We start from the raw sequence: 18,021 nt of genomic DNA on the forward strand, positions 1-18,021 counted from the left end.
AAAATGTTGGGTACTTTCCTGAAATGTGTTCTGGCCAGAGCGGGGCTTCGGGTCCCACTGAGGGAGCCAGACCACTGGCTATCCAGGTCCTGGAGATGCAGCTGAACTAGGCAGGGGTATCCAACCCCGTTTGCCTGGCTCTACCCTAGGGATGGCCCTTGTCCAGGAACCTGGCACCTCAGGGAGCAAGTTTTCCTCACACCACCTCAGTCAGAACTGCAGGTTTAGCACCTCTACCATCTGCTGGAGGTAGAGAAATACTGAGGGACTGCAGGTGGCACTCTTGTATATGTGGCAGTGCCCAAAGTTTTGTTCCTTACCTCCATCTGCTGGTAGGGATGAATAAACCCAGATCTGTCCAGACAAATGGGTTATATTCAGGAATCTTATATTCAATTAAGACTGTTCCTCTGAGTCCACTACTTTAGCCTCTAGTGTTTTCAGCTGTTTCAACACTGCCAGCGAGTTTGGCACAGAAGTTGCCCAATCTTCAAAAGCAGATATTTTTCCAGCTCCTCTATAAATTCTGAAGACACCCATCTTCTGAGGGCAAAGTTTCCCAACTCTGGTCCTCTGTGTGCCATAATCTTACATTTGGCCTTGTTTAGGACAGATGGAGACTTTCTGGTCTATCAGCCAAAGATATTGAGCTTGGGGGACAGAATTAAATATTGAAATACCCAACTAGATGTCAGGTTAAGTTTAAAAATCCAGAACCTCCAACTTTATTCAAGTAAACTAAAGTAGTCTGTTTTGAAATCCAGCTATGGTCTATTCATATTTAAATAGTATGAGAGTTAGCATGACAGCTGTTTTTTTCTTTGATGTGGTGATATTTTTCTTTGGTTATTGCTCCTCTCATATTAGGCCCTGAACTATTAAGAATGGGTATTTTGTAGTTTTCTATTGAATTTGATGCTTGTCCATTGTAACTTTTTTTTTTATGTATGTTACAAGTCCATTAAAAACATCTGAACAGAAAGATTAACAGAAAGGAAGATCAAATTTTAACAGCAATTAAACAGCATACTTACATTCATCATAAAAGCCATAAATTCTATTAATGCTGGCACATTCATGGTTGCCTCTGAGTAGGAAAAAATTCTCTGGATATTTGATCTTGTAGGCCAGTAGCAGGCAGATAGTTTCTAAGGACTGCTTTCCTCTATCCACATAGTCTCCAAGGAAGAGGTAGTTGCTCTCAGGTGGAAAACCACCATATTCAAAGAGTCGCAGCAAGTCATAGTACTGTCCGTGGATATCCCCTTAAAAAAAAAAAAAAAGTTAACCTGTAACTATTTTTAGTGATATCTTTTATCAAGTACCTGATGTAAAATAAAAGCTACTAGATGGTTAGCTCAAGGGCAATGGCATATTGACATGTAGGAGATTCAGGTTTAATTCAAAGTCTTACTTCTGCTCCTAGGGCCATACATAGGTGCTTCAAAGGTGTATTCAGCCACTAAGAAGCCAATGTAGTAGTACGCTAAGCTTTGTGCACATTTATTGTTTTTGCACATGTATGCACTAGACTGAACTCAAAATATTAGCACTCAAAAAATAAAATGTGTACAAATTAGCACACCTCCTTGCATATCCTATTTAAATGAAGGGATTAGATATTTCCTACTGTTTGGGATCTGATGGGTACTCCCTAATGCAGCGGTTCTCAACCGGTGTGTCGCGACACCCCAGTGTGTCGCCAAGCACCGGCAGGGGTGTCGCGTGGCTCCCGGTCCCTCCCGCTGCTCTTTCTTCCCTGCTGCCGTTGCCGCTGGGCTATCAGCACGTTCAAGCCCAGCGGGAACGGCAGCGGTGCAAAAAAAAGCTGTGGCATCCGCGGCTGGCCTTTTCTTCTTCCCGCGCCTGCATTCCCCCCCGGACCAAGAAGTGATACGCGGTGCGCGGGAAGAAGAAAGGCCGTGCCGCGTGATAAACTAGCAGCGGCCGCTGCAGCATCGGCCCCCAAGCTATTGCAGCAGACTGTAATTGGGAAAGGAGAGAGCAGCATGAGCCTCCTGCGATCGATGGAATTCTTCCTTCTTGGCCTGCGGGGGCTGGAGGAGGAGCAGCTACCGTTTGTGCTCGGGGGCGGGGGGGGGGGGGGGGGGGGGGGAAGAGGAAGTGAATGACAGAAAGAGAGAGAAGCAGCCAGCCAGCCTGTGTGTAAGTGAGAGAATGTATTTGATCGAGAGTGTGTGTGATTGAGAGAAACTGGTCAGAGAGCTGATGTATGTGTATGTGAAAGACAATGAATGTGACTGCTCAAGGAGATGACTGATGTGTATGTGAGAGTGTTAGAGGCAGGGATGTGTGTGTGTGTGCGCGCGAGAGAAAAAGCATGGAAGTGAGAAATCTGGGTATGTGAGAAAGCATGGGAGTAAGAAGCCTGGTGTTGTGGGGGTGTATGTGAAAGAAAGCATGGGAGTGGGAAGCCTGTGTGTGCGCATGTATATGAGAGAGACTGGTTGGTAAGGTGACGGTGTGACTGGTGTGTATGTGATTCAGGGAATGAGAAGCCTGTGCACGTGGAGAGCGAGCATGGAAATGAGAGAGAGGCTGGGTGTGTGTGTGTGTGTGTGACAGAGAAAGTGATTATGGGAATGAGAAGCCTGTGCATGTGAAGAGTGAGCATGGGAGTGAGAACCTGGGTGTGTGAGACACAGCATGGGAGGGAGAAGCCTTTGTATGTAAGACAGAACATGGAAGTGGGAAGCCTGTGTGTATGCATGAGAGAGATCAGGTGACGGGTGTGTGTGTGTGTGTATGTGTGAGAGAAAGAAAGTGATTATGGGAATGAGAAGCCTGTGCATGTGGAGAGAACAAGCATGGGCGTGAGAGACTGGTGAGTGTATGTGAGAAAGAGAAAGTGAGAAGCCCATATATGTAAGTGGAACACGGGAGTGGGAAGCCTGTGTGTGTATGGCATGAGAGAAACTGTTCAGGAAGGTGGCTGGTGTGTTTGTCAAAGACTGGGAGATGATTGGTGTGTGAGAGACAGAAACTGGTCATGGGGGCATGACTGGTATGGTGTGTGAGAGAGAGACATGGGCCCTAAGGAAGAGGACCATGAGTATAGAGCTTAGCCACTACTGCTGCTTCTGGTGTGTGCTACAGCCTGCATGGAAGAGGAGTAGAAGAGCTGCTGGAGGGGGTAAGTAAAGGTGACAGTTTATTTTTCTTGATTGACTGCCATTTTAATTTAATATTATGTGATGTGTGCTTTTGAAATATTTTATTGGTGTTTGGAGAATTTAATAGTTTTTATGAGTTTAATTGTTGGATGTTATTCTGTTCATAGTTGTTATGAAACATTTATTCTGCTTATTAGTATAGTTTTACAATTATTTCTGTGTGGGGATCTATAGCTGCTTGCTAGTTCTGTTTTCCTAATAAGAGGTGTATTGGTTTTTAGGGCCTGATTTAATATTTGTAGTGTTGCCTTTTCATAGATAGGGTTGCTCCTGTTTGAGTGTATTCCATAATACAGGTGTAACTGTGTGCAGATTAGTTTATGTGCATTACTACAGATCCTGGGAGTATGTTAGGTCGGTTCTGTGTCTGTTACAGAGATATTTTACTAGCATGTAAGTGTTATCAGTCTTATTTGTTGCATTTTCTCAAGAGGACATGCATTGGTGGTAAACTGCTGTCTTTTCATAAGTAGGGCTATTGAGCCTGAAAGAAGGAGTTTGAGTTGCTGTTACTGAGATTGATTTACCAGAACCAGAATATCTTTTTTGTAGAGTGAGTTGAATGGGGAATGTCATAATTCTGCTTTACATCCATTATTGTGGATCAGGGGGGTTCCCGTGGATGCAAACTGTACATTTACATCTAGCCCTGTGACGATCATGGGTCAGTGTGTCACGCATGTGAGAACCATCTGTCAGGTGTGTCCCCGACAGAAAAAAGGTTGAGAACCACTGCCCTAATGACTTGAACTAGCCACTTTTGGAAACAGGATGCTAGGCTCAATGTACTTTTGTGCTGACCCGGCATAACATTTGATCTTCCCAAAGCAGGTGGATGTGTTAAAATGTGAATTTAAGCATTCAGCACTGGAAGTTTAACTCCAGTCCGTGATCTCAAATGAACCCTTACTATTTTTTTTTAAATGGCCAGTAAGACAGAAGGCAGCATTTCTACAGAATGCGCAAGGGGCTACAGGAGGGCCTGTAAGAGTGGGGTGTTCTGGAATCCCCCAACTAGAAGGGATTGGAGGCTGGACTAGAGTACCTCTAAATTTATTTTATTTTATTTTTTTTAAGTTAAAGGGTCCCCCCCCCCCTCAAACACTTTGCTACAGTTTTTAGCATACCTGGCTGAGGTAGAAAGATTAAGTTTAGCATACTTTTTTAAAGTCCTGTTGTATTTGCACATCATTTGCTTACTGCATCAGGGTTAACCTGGTTTAATATGCAAGTAAAGAAAAATGCTAAATTCCAGCATTGTTAATTCAATTTTGTTACATTGGGCTCTGAGATGGGCGTCTTAATTACCCTCAATGGCAACATTTGTGGCCAGAAAAGGTGCATGTGGACTGTAGGGAGCTGTGTTTTGTGACCCCTGGCTGCAATGGAAGAGATTGATAGCCAAGGAAAGGGAGATTGCATATAAGGTTCATGGCATCACCCAAGTAGAGACCAATTTGGATTGAGCTGGAAACCAAAGGCAGCAAAAAGCAATTGGAACCTCCTCCCACATTAAAAAAAGCACCATGGAAAATATCCCAAGTAAACTGTTTGAAAACAAAATTGATAGAAGATATCTAGTTTTTCAACATCTGGTAACATCCCCTGCTTGCAGATAAGCCAACCTTGCTAATTCTGTTATAGCATGTGTGAATGTGATGACAATGCTGGGTTATATTTTTGTTGCTCTGTTTGTGGCTCCTAGGGAAATGAGAAGTTTGATCCTCCCCTCCTAGCTCTGCTTTCTGAAGACTGCCCCAGAAAGATTTCTAGCAGCTTTTTAGTCAATTAGATCAAGTGTTTCTCAAGTGACCCCTTTCTAATCATTCTTTCCAGAGACCCACACAGGTCATTAGCTGGGGTTTTTTTTATAGACTCTTAATAGGCCAAATGACTTGCTACTTGGCTTAATTAAAATCTGCCCTTCCACAATCCTAACGTACAGGTCTATCCAGTAAAGTGCGGCCACGTTTACCCCGCTCCTAACCCGCATTCTACTCACTTTCCGGCCGCGTTAGCCCTTCCTGCGATCCCGAATCCCCTTTAACCTACTCCTACCGCGTCCTAAAATCCCCGGGCAACCCCTTCCGCACGCGGCATGTATATTGCATGCAAACGAGCGAATTAGCTATTCCCTAGCATCCCGTAACCCATGCCCCGACTATCGCTATCTTTCCCTGCAGTTTTGCCGCGCGTTTAACCTCCTAACTTACCGCCTACCCTTACCCCTGCGGTAGAGGCAGGGGTAAGGGTAGGTGGCAAGCTTTCCCCCAGCCCCTGCTCACCTGCCCCGGCCGCGATCATGGGTGCCGGTCTCCGGGGCAGCCCCAGTCCTCCCCTCCTCCCGAAGCAAAAAAAAAAAAAAGCGAAAAAAACGTTGCAGCCCCCTCCGATGTCCGGAGGGGGCTGCAAAAAGTAAGTTGCTTCGCCGCTTCGTACTGCCAGCCCCTTTTTCCCTCCTCCCGGAGCAAGGCTGCTTTTCGCGCCCTGCTTCGGGAGGAGGGAAGAAGAGACAATGACAGTGTGAAGCAGCGAAGCAACTTACTTTTTGCAGGCGTCCATCTTCGCGAGCAGCTGGAGGCAGAGAGGTCGTCCGATGTCCGGAGGGGGCTGCAAAAAGTAAGTTGCTTCGCCGCTTCGTACTGCCAGTCCCTTCTCCCGGAGCAAGGCTGCTTTTCTCGCCCTGCTTCGGGAGGAGGGGAGGGGGGGACTGGCAGTCCCGACTTCCTGGTATCTGTCATTTCAAATGACATTTGAAATGAGATACCAGCGTGGCGTGAAGTGTTAGGCCCGCGCACCCAGGATACTGTATAGGCGCTCTATCCAGTAAAATGGGTTGCGTGGGCCTAACGCTTCACGGACCCTTCTTAGACGCGGTTTACATTTGCATGAAATTATAGTTCAGGATTGAGCGGTAGGTGAGCTGCACTGTGCGTGCGGCAACCGCGGGTGCGCCGGGCACTAACGCAGCTCTTCCTACCGCTCGGTACTGGATAGACCTGACAAATACCCCCAAACTCCTGCTATTTCAATGCTCTTTAGCTCCCCTATATGCAGGAGAAACCACCTAAATCTATAGCTAACTAAATTTTCAAAAGGGAAACTGATAAAATGAGGAAAATAGAAAAAACTGAAAGGTGCAGCTGCAAAGGTTAAAGTGTTGAACAGGCATGGACACTGTTTAAAAATACAATCCTAGTTGCACAGTTCATATGTATTCCACACACTAAGAAAGGTGGAAAGAAGGCAAAACGATTACAGTCATGGTTAAAAGGTGAGGTGAAAGGCTATTTTAGCCAAAAAAAAACATCCTTCAAAAATTGGAAGGATCTATCTGAAGTAAATAGGATAAAACATAAGCATTGTCAAGTTAAGTGTAAAACATTAAGACAGGCAAAGAGAATTTGAAATGGAGTTGGCTGCAGAGGAAAAAACTCATAATAAAAATTTTAAATATATCCGAAGCAAGAAACCTGCAAGGGAGTTGGACCATTAGATGACCAAGGGGTTAAGAGGGGTTCTTAGGGAAGATAAGGCCATTGCAGAAAGACTAAATGAATTCTTTGCTTCTGTGTTTACTAATGAGGATGTTGGGGAGATACCAATCCGAGATGGTTTTCAAGGGTGATGAGTCAAACTGAACAAAATCATTAATCTGGAAGATGCAGTAGACCAGATTGACAAACTAAAAAGAGTAGCAAATCACCTGGACTGGATGGTATGCATCCTAGGGTACTGAAGGAACTAAAAAATGAAATTTCTGATTAGTTACAATTTGTAACTTATTAAAACCATCCACTGTACCTGAAGACTGGAGGGTGGCCAATGTAACCAATATTTATAAAGGGTTCTGGGGTAATGTTAGATTTTCACTTTAAAGATTTGTCTGCGAGCCAGATGCAGCCATCAAAAGAGCCACATCTGGCTCACGAGCCATAGGTTCCCGACCCCTGAACTAGCTTCTAGATTTTGAACTTGAATTATGTTTGATGGTTTTTTTGTCTAGCCTCTCCATTTTCCTCATCATACCTATAGTAAATCAGACCTTTCCCCAAACCAATATCCAAAAGCAACATATGTTAAATACTTACCGCATATTTTAAGTGGAGCTTCAAGCTCTAGTAGAATAGGTTGACTCAGAAAAATCTCACGTGACTTCAGGCATAGTCCTCTAATTTCATTCTCTTGAAGCTGAACATTTTTACCAGGTTTTGATCCCCTCACTGTTTAGGGAGAGAAAAAAAAAATATCACCCAATTAAACCAGTAAAAACTTATGAACTTCAAGATGAAAAAGCACACAAGGTACTATGTAAAGTCCTTTGTACCCTGCTCAATTTCAGTATACCAGATACCACTTAATTCTGTTACTAGTCTAAATTAGAGGTTTGTTTTTTTGTTTTTTTTTTTTAAAGCAGGGCTTATTGGAACCAGGGCTGGGGCGGTGCAGGGCAAGCCCCCCTTAGAACTCTGAGTAGGGGTGAGGGGTAGTTACAGTGGTAAATATATCATACAGTATGAGGACAAAAGCAGCCACCATACCAATAAAAAAATTCAAAATAGTTAAACAGAACATCTAAACAGTTAAACTCAAAATGTTCCAAACACTCATGAAATTTCACACAAATACCACCTAATCAAAATTAAGGATTTTAAAAAAGTTCCTCACTCCCCATACCTGGGAGCTTGATTTCCAGATTGCCTGAGACTGTCATGGATTAGCAGGAAGATGGGTAAGAGGTATTGTCACACATGCATGCTCTCACCCACACATTTATTTTGCCTCTCCATCAGCAGTCTCAGTCTTCAGCCTCCATGGCTGACCCAAAATATGGCCTTGATGAGAAAGCCATATCACCATTTCTCCTAAGGCCCTGCTGACCAAGCTGCAGATTCCTGCAGGGCCACAGTGGTCCTCTTCTTCCTCTCCCTATGCTGCTACACCTCAGACATCACTGCCAGCTGCCAACACCCAGGTAGACAAAGGGCCGCAATGTTAGGCCATTGTTGAATGGTGCTGACAGGCTGGTTATGATGGGGCAGAGTAGGATGACCAGAAAAAAAAGTCTGTCACTGTGCTGGGTTTGGCCCAGAGGCCATCGTTTCCCCACCTCTGCTCTAAATGAATGGCATGCATGTAATATTTTGTTGCATAACATGGATATGAAAGGCTTTAAAGAAGCAGATTCAATAGTTAGGCAGCAGTGACACAGGAGACCCAAGGCTTGCTCTTTCTATAAATCAGATTTAGATATCAAAGAGGGCTTACTTTTGAATGCATTGCAATTGATTTAGTATGCCACATGGCCTACCATGGTGGGAACATTTGATGCCAATACTGAAAGAGCTCCATTGGCTACCAGACAAATGGTTATTGAAAAACTTGGGCTGTTCGTCATTGTTTCTAAACTTCTAGAGGGAGAACAGGCAGGCAGCCTTTGGACTACCACTGAATCTGATATGCCAACAAGGCTTCTGCACTCAGAGGGAAAAGTTATGGATATGGCCAAGAGATTTCTTATGAAGCTGTCAGCACAGAATAAATTAAACAAAGCATACAAACAGCATGGACGGTTGACCATGGGGATGTATTAAGTGAGGATAATTGGATATTGTTTCAGCAAACCACTAAAAGCTCAATTTCCTCCGCAATCCAAGAGCATTGTATAAGTTATTGTATAGGTGGCACTTGACTCCAGTTCGACTGCATGCTATGTACCCTCACATTTCTGATCAGTGCTGGAGGAACTGCGGGCAAGTGGGCATATAGCTGGTGGACGTGCCCTTTCGTGCTTCCTTTCTGGGACAACTTGCAAAAATGGCTGCGGAGCGTTACCGATATGGATGTTCCCCCTGCACTCTACCCAAGTGTTGCTTCTCCTTCCCCAAACAGCATCCACACAAAGAGGGAGATGCAAAGTAGATACACAGTCCAAAAATTAATGGTAAAGAAATTCTTCTTTATTTCTTGTGAATTCAATACGGCTACTCCAAAAGCTCACAGTGTAAAATAGTTGTCAACTAGGTCCCCCAACATGGACCCGTGTTTCGCCAAAAGCTATGTTGGGAGGGACTATTAAAGTGTATATTTTCAACCACTAAGAAAAACAAATATTCATGAGAAACTACAGACTGTACAATAGGGCATTATGAATTATGCAGAGACGACCTTAACATAGTGTCCATATCTGAGTCAAGGGAAAGCGGTCAGCATTGACAGGAGCAAGAATTTAAAGGGCTGATTTTTGGCACGAAGGGCTGCGCAAATGAAACCGCACCAGCACAGAGCAAATAAACCAATCATAGAAGGACAACATAGGAACACAAAAGCAATGTTAAATGACATTGTGCCATTCTCTCATTAGTAAGGCCCTTAGGAGATAGACAATCCAGTTTGTGAATTCATTTCTGTTCCCTGCATACTAATATCTCAAGAAAGTTACCCCTTTCTGCTGGAGGTGGTACAACAGATTACCAAAACTTCAAATCCATTTCAGTATGTGCATGATAGACCCAATGGGGAACTAGGGGCACAGTTTGACTGGATGTTAGAACAGAAACATAGAAATGACGGCAGAAGACCAAACGGCCCATCTAGTCTGCCCAGCAAGCTTCACACTCTTCTCATACTTATCTGTTTCTCTTGGCTCTTAGTAACCTTTTGGGTCTATTTCCCTTCCACCCACACCATTAATGTAGAGAGCAGTATTGGAACTGCATCTAAGTGAAATATCTAGCTTAGTTAGGGGTAGTAACCGCCGCAATAAGCAAGCTACACTCATGCTTATTTGTTTACCCAGACTATGTAATTCAGTCCTTGTTGGTTGTCTGTGTATAGATCCACTTTTCTTCGTTCCCCCTGCTGTTGAAGCAGAGAGCTATGCTGGATATAGTATCAGACTTATTTGGTTTGGGGTAGTAACCGCCGCAACAAGCAAGCTACTCCCCGCTTTTTTGTGAATGCAAATCCTTTTTTCCACATTTCCTCTTGCTGTTGAAGCTTAGAGCAATGTTGGAGTTGCATTAACCATGTGTATGTTTATTGAATAAGGTTATCTCCAGGTAGTAGCAGCCACCCACTCTTCATTCACGTCCTCTAGACTATGGATCCACAGTGTATCCCACGCCCCTTTGAAGTCCTTCCCAGTTCTGGTCTTCACTACTTCCTCCAGCAGGGCATTCCAGGCATCCAACACCCTCTCTGTGAAGAAATACTTCCTGACATTGGTTCTGAGTCTTCCTCCCTGGAGCTTCAATCATGACCTCTGGTTCTGTTGATTTTTTCCCCCCCCCCAATGGAAAAGGTTTGTGGTTGTCTTTGGATCATTAAAACCTTTCAAGTATCTGAAAGTCTGTATCATATCACCTCTGCTCCTCCTTTCCTCCAGGGTGTACATATTTAGATTCTTCAATCTCTCCTCATAAGTCATTCGATGAAGACCCTCCATCTTTTTGGTTGACCTTCTCTGGACTGCCTCCATCTTGTCTCTTTGGAGATACGGTCTCCAGAACTGAACACAGTACTCCAGGTGAGGCCTCACCAAGGACCTGTACAAAGGGATAATCACTTCCCTTTTCTTACTCTATATTCTTCTCTATGCAGCCCAGCATTCTTCTGGCTTTAGCTATCGCCTTGTCACATTGTTTCCCCGACTTCAGATGATTAGACACTATCACCCCAAGGTCTCTCTCCTGCTCCGTGCACATCAGCCTCTGCCCCCATCGAATACAGTTCATTCGGACTTCCACTCCCCATATGCATGACTCTGCTCTTCTTGGCACTGAATCTCAGCTGCCATATCTTAGACCGCTCTTCCAGCTTCCTTAAATCCCATCTCATTCTCTCCACTCCTTCCGGCATGTCCACTCTGTTGCATATCTTAGTGTCATCCGCAAAAAGAAACCTTAACTTCTATCCCATCCGCAATGTCGCTCAAAGATATTGAACAGGACCGGTCCCAACACTGATCCTTGCGGTACACCGCTTAAAACCACTCTTCAGAGAGTTCCATTTACCATCACACATTGTCTTCTGTCCGTCAACAGTTTGCAATCCAGGCCACCACCTCAGCACTCACTCCTAAGCTTCTCATTTTATTCACCAGTCTCCTATGCAGGACTGTATCAAAAGCTTTGCTGAAATCCAAGTAGACTACATAGAGTGCTCTTCCTCGAACCAATTCCTTGGTTACCCAGTCAAAAAGAGAGTCAGATTTGTCCGACAGGATCTTCTCGTGGTGAATCCATGCTGCCTCTGGTCCAGCAATTCTCCCAACTGTAGATAGTTCACTACTCTCTCTTTCAACAGTGACTCCATTACTTTTCCTACCACCGAAGTGAGGCTAACTGGTCTGTAGTTACCAGCCTCTGTTCCCACTTGTGAAGCGGGACCACCACCGCTCTTCTCCAATCACTCGGCACCACTCCCGTTTCTAGGGATCTAGTGAACAGGTCACACAGCGGACCTGCCAGCACATCTGAGCTCCCTCAGTATCCTGGGATGAACCTCAGACCCCATGGCTTTGTCCACTTTGTTTACCCAGCTCTTCCCATACATTCTCTACTGTAAATGGAGTTACATCTACTCCACTCCCCTCCAGTTTGTTAACTAGCGACAGTCCTTCTCCAGGGTCCTCTTTAGTGAACACAGAACTGAAGTATTCATTTAATATTTCTGCCATTTCTTCATCTCTCTCCACACATTGATCCTTTCCACCTTTCAATTTCACTATGCCACTGAACTTCTCTTTTCACTGATATATCTGAAAAATGTTTTGTCACCTCTCTTCATGCCCTTGGCAATCCTCTTCTGCTTGACTTTTTGCTGTCTTGATTAATTTCTTTGTCTCCCTCAGTTCTACCAGATATTCTTCTTTGTGCTCCTCCCTTTGGGATCTTTTATATTTCTTGAACGCTGTTCTTTTGGCCTTTATTTTGTCAGCCACCTCCTTTGAGAACAAGATAGAAAACTAAAGAAAAGCAAAAGAAAAATGAAACCTAATATATAGATTACTTGCCCTGGTAACTGCTCCTTTAGACTGGTCCACATCTCATTCTCCCAGCCTTTTAGTTCTTCCTCCAGGTACTTCCCCATTTCATCAAAGTGTGTTTTTGAACTGTAAAACTTGGGTCTTTGTGCTTCTTTTCTGTATCCTTTGTGATATTAAGCTATACCGTTTGATGATCACTGCTGCAGAGGTGGGTGCCCACCTGGACAGACACATTATCTCCATCGGTGAGCACTAAGTCAAGTATGGCTCCTCCTCTAGTGGGTTCCATTACCATTTATTTGAACAAAGCTACTTGCAGGGCATCCACTATTACTCTATTATTAGATTCTGCAGATGGGATTCTCCAGTCTACATCTGGCATATTAAAGTCTCCAACGATCACCACTTCTCCTTATTTCCTATCTTTTGGATGTCTTCAATCAGATCTGTCCAGTTCTTCCTTTTGGTTTGGAGGTCTGTAAACCACTCCAATAAAAATGGATGCCCCATCTTTTTTTAGGTTGGCCCATAGTGCTTCTTCATTGCCCCATCTTCCTTGCAGCTCAGATGCTTGGATATTGTTTCTGACAAAGAGCCACTCCTCCCCCTTTTCTATCCTCTGTCCTTCCTTAACAAGTTATAGCCTGGTATTGCCATATCCCAGTCATGAGATTCCGTAAACCACGTTTCTGTGACAGAAACAACGTCAAAGTCCGCCTCCACCATTAGGTCTTGCAAATCTGGGATTTTATTGCCCAAACTATGAGTATTTGTGTCATAGCTTTTCAGCTTTCTTGGTTCAGTTTACTGCTGTTCCTGGACTCCTTGTGTGACCTCTTTAGTTGAGTTTTGTTATCCAATTTTCCCTTTGTATTTGTGCAAGGGGAAAGATTAGTGCCTCTGATGACAGTTATCCATCACAGTGAGCTTTTTCTTTGGTTTCTGATCTGGAATTTCTGTATGCATTGGGTTTCTCCTCTTTTCAGATAACACTTCAATCTTTTTCTCAAGAAGATCTTCAGTATTTAGTACAGAGAAGGAATTTTGTACTTGTTGCACTTGATACAGTGTGTGTCTGAATCACAGGTCTAATTCTTCCAGAGCCCACTGTAATACTGTTTGAGTTCCTTAATGCCCTGTATGAGGGGGGGGGTGTAGAGTTGTGGGCTGTACAGCTGTCAATAACAGGTGTCTGTGGGTCACAGGTCTTATCCTTCCTGAGCCCACAGTAAATTTTTTTCCTTGACTTTTGGTTATTCTGTGGTAATGGGAATTAATTCCTGAATAATGTAAATGTGGTTGGCACTCTTTATTGAAGCTAATTCAGCTTTAATTTCAGCCAGTTCCTTTTCCAAGGTAGAGAGTTCTGAACAAATGGGGCAAGCCTTAAGTTTCCATATGATTACCCTCAATATAAAGGCTCCACAGCAGTTGCATTGGATAGTCCTCATTTTTGTAAATTTGATGGATAACACTTAATTACCAAATTACCAGCCTATAAAAGGTGAGAAGTTATGTATGCAGGCAGATAAACAAAACCCCAGGGGTGGGAGGGAGTTAAACAGTTACCCTTGGTCAAGGTTGCTCTCAGGACCCTGTATCTGCTATTGCGTTTGACAATAGCCTCCCACAGTGTTCAATGATCCTAGTATGCACCGAACGGGTGGTCTTACCAACATACAGTTTGGGGCAAGGGCAGACAATCACTTAGTGTCCTTTCCATGACTACATTTGAACATCCTGTTTCACACAAGACCTACACCCTTAATTTTTCTACAGCTTGTTTTTCGTGGGGAATAATCTACATGATTGTCTGCCCTTGTGTCCACATCTGCTATGGAGACTGAGAAATACCGAAGAGCTAAGCATGCTGCATGGATATATGGTAGGCTGACGACAGCTTTGAAATCTGACTCAGTCTCCCTTCTGCTATCAGGAGAGCACAATACCCATTGGCCCCGAGTCCATCTGGCTACATGCTAGGAAACCTCTGTTTTCGTGGAATCCCAGAGCAGGAGCATAAAGATGCTAAGCTTGTGGTACAGAATATCTTGCTCAACGTTAGAAGAAAGTGATATAGAAGAAATACCCCTTGAAAGAGCCCATAGGTCATTGGGCCCGAAGAGAAAAAGTTTGCCAAGAGACTTAATTGCCTGTTTCAGGAACTTCCAGCTGAAGGAGACATGGCAGCAGGAAGAGAGACTGGTCTGACAAGGCCACAGAATAGCACTTTTCACAGATCTCTCACCAAGGACCCTCCAAAAGAGAAGGTTTGCAAGGGATCACTGAAGCACTGTGCAGAGAGAAAATACAAATGGTTATTCCCATTTGGCTTGGCCTTTACAGTGGGAGGGGTCACATCTAGAGTTAAAACATACTCAGAAGCCATGCAACTTAAGCAAGCAGGTATTATGAACAGCACATCAGATACCACAGATCAATTACCTCAGGAACAGGAGCTGTTAAAAGAAACTCCAAGATGGCAACAGGTCACTTCTGGAAGGCGAAGACTGCAGCAACAATCTGGGGCTTGTCATCAAGGATCTCAGAAACATAAGCTCATGTTTCAATCTTTTTTGGTACACCTGAATCTGAGCATTAAGATAAGCTTCCTCCAGTAGGTGCTCACATTCAGTGGGGGCTATGTGTATCTCAATAGACAATCTTAAATTTGTATTTACATTTCAGTTTAATGTGACCAGGTGCTCACTATGAGCAACAGCTAACTAGTGAAGGGGTATGCTATGGCAGGAATCTTATTGTAACTGGTCATGCCACTAGCTACAGTACCTGGGTATGTATCCTATTTTCTTTTTGTTAACCTCTCAATATGAAGAACTGCTGGAAAAGGAATTATGAATAATATGCTGTAAGACTACTGTTAATGTTAAAATGCGGCAGCAGGGGAACACAGCGGATGTCATTTTCACAATAAGCCTTAGGCTGCCGACTGGTTAGCCTATCCATCTACAGGGGGCAGGGGAAGGTTATAAGGTGATACTAGGTCAGTTGACTGAGGGGCATAGCTGGGGACCAAATTATCACAAGGGAAAAGAGATACTAAAGGGAATAAGGGGCAGGCTCTTCATAGTCAAAGGATGCAATCACATGCTCATCTATTGGAATTCAGTGCTTTAAGCACTGAGACTTACCATCAAGGCTACTCAGATTAGCATCTCAATGTTAAGGGTCTGAATTCCCCTTTTAAACATAATATGCTATATAAAGAAGCAACAATTAAAAGCTGATATGTTTTCAGGAGACACTTGAGGCAAAGGAATGGGGGCAATAGTCATTTCTCTAAGGTATTTTTGACTCCTAGTACGGCTGCAAACAGATATGGAGGGGTTGGAATAATGATAGCCAACACCATTTGTGCTGACTTCCAACTGTTGCAACAAGATGCAGAAGGGAGATATCTAATTTTGGAAATGTCTAATCTGCAAGGACATTTTAGTAAATATGTATAGCCCCACCCACAATCAGGCTGATTGCTATCAGAAACTACAATCTAAACTAGAAACAGTACAAGGGGACTTATATAATAGGTGGAGATTTTAACATGGCACTGAATCCACATGTGGATACTTCTGGCAGAAGCTCAGTCTCTTCCCTTCAACGTAAGGGATTGAAGTGATGTATCACCTGGGGTGGTGGATATATGGTGCCATTTCAACACCAATGCATGCGATTATGCTTATTAGTCCTCTGTACATAGTTTGTACTCCAGGATAGATATGCTCTTAGTGGACAAGTTACTGGCCAATAGAATTGCTGCAGCCTCCATAAACCTATCTTGGTCGGATCATGCCCCTGTACTATGACGCTATATCTATCTATAGTCACAGTAGAGGGGGGCACACACGATGATATGGGGAGACTACTAGCATGGAAATGACAGAGGATAAAAACAATAGTTCAGAAAATCCAGGATGTCATGTGTACAGCTCAATAATGGGGAGGTTTCACTGGTGTCTGATTGGGAAGGCATTAAAAGTAGTACTGAGTGGCCATCTTATATAAATAAAAACCAAATTAGAACCACACAAGGAAAAATAAAGGATTTAGAAGCTATTCATAAAAGATTTCAAAATATTAAAGATGTGGGAAAATTATATGAATACCGCCAAGAGTTACAACAATTGAATAGAGCTGAAACAGCTTATCAATTAGATTTAATAAAACAAAGCCATTTTGAGGGCTGGTAAGCTGCTAGCACATGCATCAAAAAAAGCAAAGGACGCAAGCGCAAATTATAAAGATTAATGGCGAGCCAGCTCGGCTATTGACTAGCGGTAACCTAATTAGGGATAGGTTTGTGTGCTTCTACCAGGAATTTTACACAAAGGAACCCTCTATAATCCTAGAGGCAGTTTCAGAATATTTATCTTCAGTCACATTACCCCATCCCAACGAGCGAAAGCAGTTATTTCTGAATAAGGAAATATCAATGGAAGAAAGAACAGGCAATTAAAGAATTAAAAACCGGAAAAGCACCGGGTACTACTCCGAATTACTTTCCCCCTTGCTCACTATGGAATTTAACTTGTTAGGAGACTAATCTGGCAACAAGCAGCAATACAGCAGGTATAACTATTGCCCAAACCAGGAAGAGATATACTGTAATGCAGTCTTACCACCCCATCTCCCTTCTAAACAGATATAAAATTGCTAGCTAAAATTTTAGCCAACAGACTAGGGCACTTGTTACCTGATCTGGTTCATGCAGATCAGTCAGGATTTATTCCCAGGCGCACAATAGACAATGTCCATAGGGTGCTTAATCTAATTAGCACATGCAGGAGAAAAATTACCCTCCGTTTTAATGGCCATGGACGCTGAAAAAGCATTCGACCGAGTACACTGGGACTTTGTTCCCAACATAGGACCAAACTGAAATTTCTCCAATTTTTATATGGTGGGTACAGAAGCTATATATACTGCACCTAAGGCAGCCATAAAAGTACAAGGAGGATATTCCCCCAGATTTGCAGTATGGTGAGGGTCTAGACAGGGTCGCCTGCTCTCTCCACTTTTGTTTGCACTCGCAATGGAACCCTTCACGACCAACATGCAAGGCAACCCAAGAATTCAGGAGGTGAAAATAGGAGAGTCATGCTACAAAATTTCTATGTTTGCCGATGATATACTGTTTACCATAAGCTCTCCCGCAGTATCTCTGCCCAAACTCATGGAGGAGTTAGACATATAGTAGAGTATCAGGATTTAAAGTTATGACAAAACAAATATTGCCAATCTGGCTTCCAGGGGGCTCCCAAATGCAGCTACAAGAGAATTCTCTTTAAGTGGGCACGGAACACCATCTGCTACCTAGGTGTAAACTTGAGTGCTGATAGCTCAGTCTTACTGTCCCTAAATTATAAACAATTGACGAGTAAAATCATGCATGACTTGGAAATTTGGCACAAATTTTAGGCTATCCTGGATAGGGAGAATAGCTGCCATTAAAATGAACAAACTCCCTCGGCTGCTATATCTATTTCAGACGCTCCCTATAGAAGTTCCCAATAGTTTATTGAAACTTATGCAGAGGTGTATATTTGGCATCATATGGAAACACAGACACCCCCCCCCCCCCCAAGAATAGCCAAACGAATATTATGCCAGCCCAAGAGGGTACAGGAGTGCCAGATATTGCAAACTATAAAGTAGGGAATAGATAGTTATGAATATTTATCCATTAATTTCAGAGGAAAATAAAGTCTTCCTCTCCTGTAGGTGTATAACCTCCAGTGTTCACCATCTAGCAGTACAAACATACTGGGACTTTAGAGCAACAATTAAGGGTCATGCATATACTTTTTTTTTTTTTTTTTT

The 18,021-nt window shown here is 43.4% G+C and overlaps 1 protein-coding gene across 1 annotated transcript in view; it reads right to left on the reverse strand.

The window, feature by feature from the left end:
* Nucleotides 1-18,021, reverse strand: part of PPP1CC (protein phosphatase 1 catalytic subunit gamma) — a 76,875-nt gene that overhangs the window by 29,199 nt on the left and 29,655 nt on the right. Inside the window, exons 2-3 of the mRNA XM_029571053.1 lie at nt 7,286-7,417; nt 1,035-1,265 (exon numbers count right to left, since the gene is read on the reverse strand). Of these exons, the coding sequence (XP_029426913.1) occupies nt 1,035-1,265; nt 7,286-7,417 (363 nt within the window). The remainder of the gene's footprint in view (nt 1-1,034; nt 1,266-7,285; nt 7,418-18,021) is intronic.

The sequence above is a fragment of the Rhinatrema bivittatum genome, chromosome 11 (genome assembly GCF_901001135.1).
Source record: "Rhinatrema bivittatum chromosome 11, aRhiBiv1.1, whole genome shotgun sequence".
Taxonomy (NCBI): Eukaryota; Metazoa; Chordata; class Amphibia; order Gymnophiona; family Rhinatrematidae; genus Rhinatrema; species Rhinatrema bivittatum.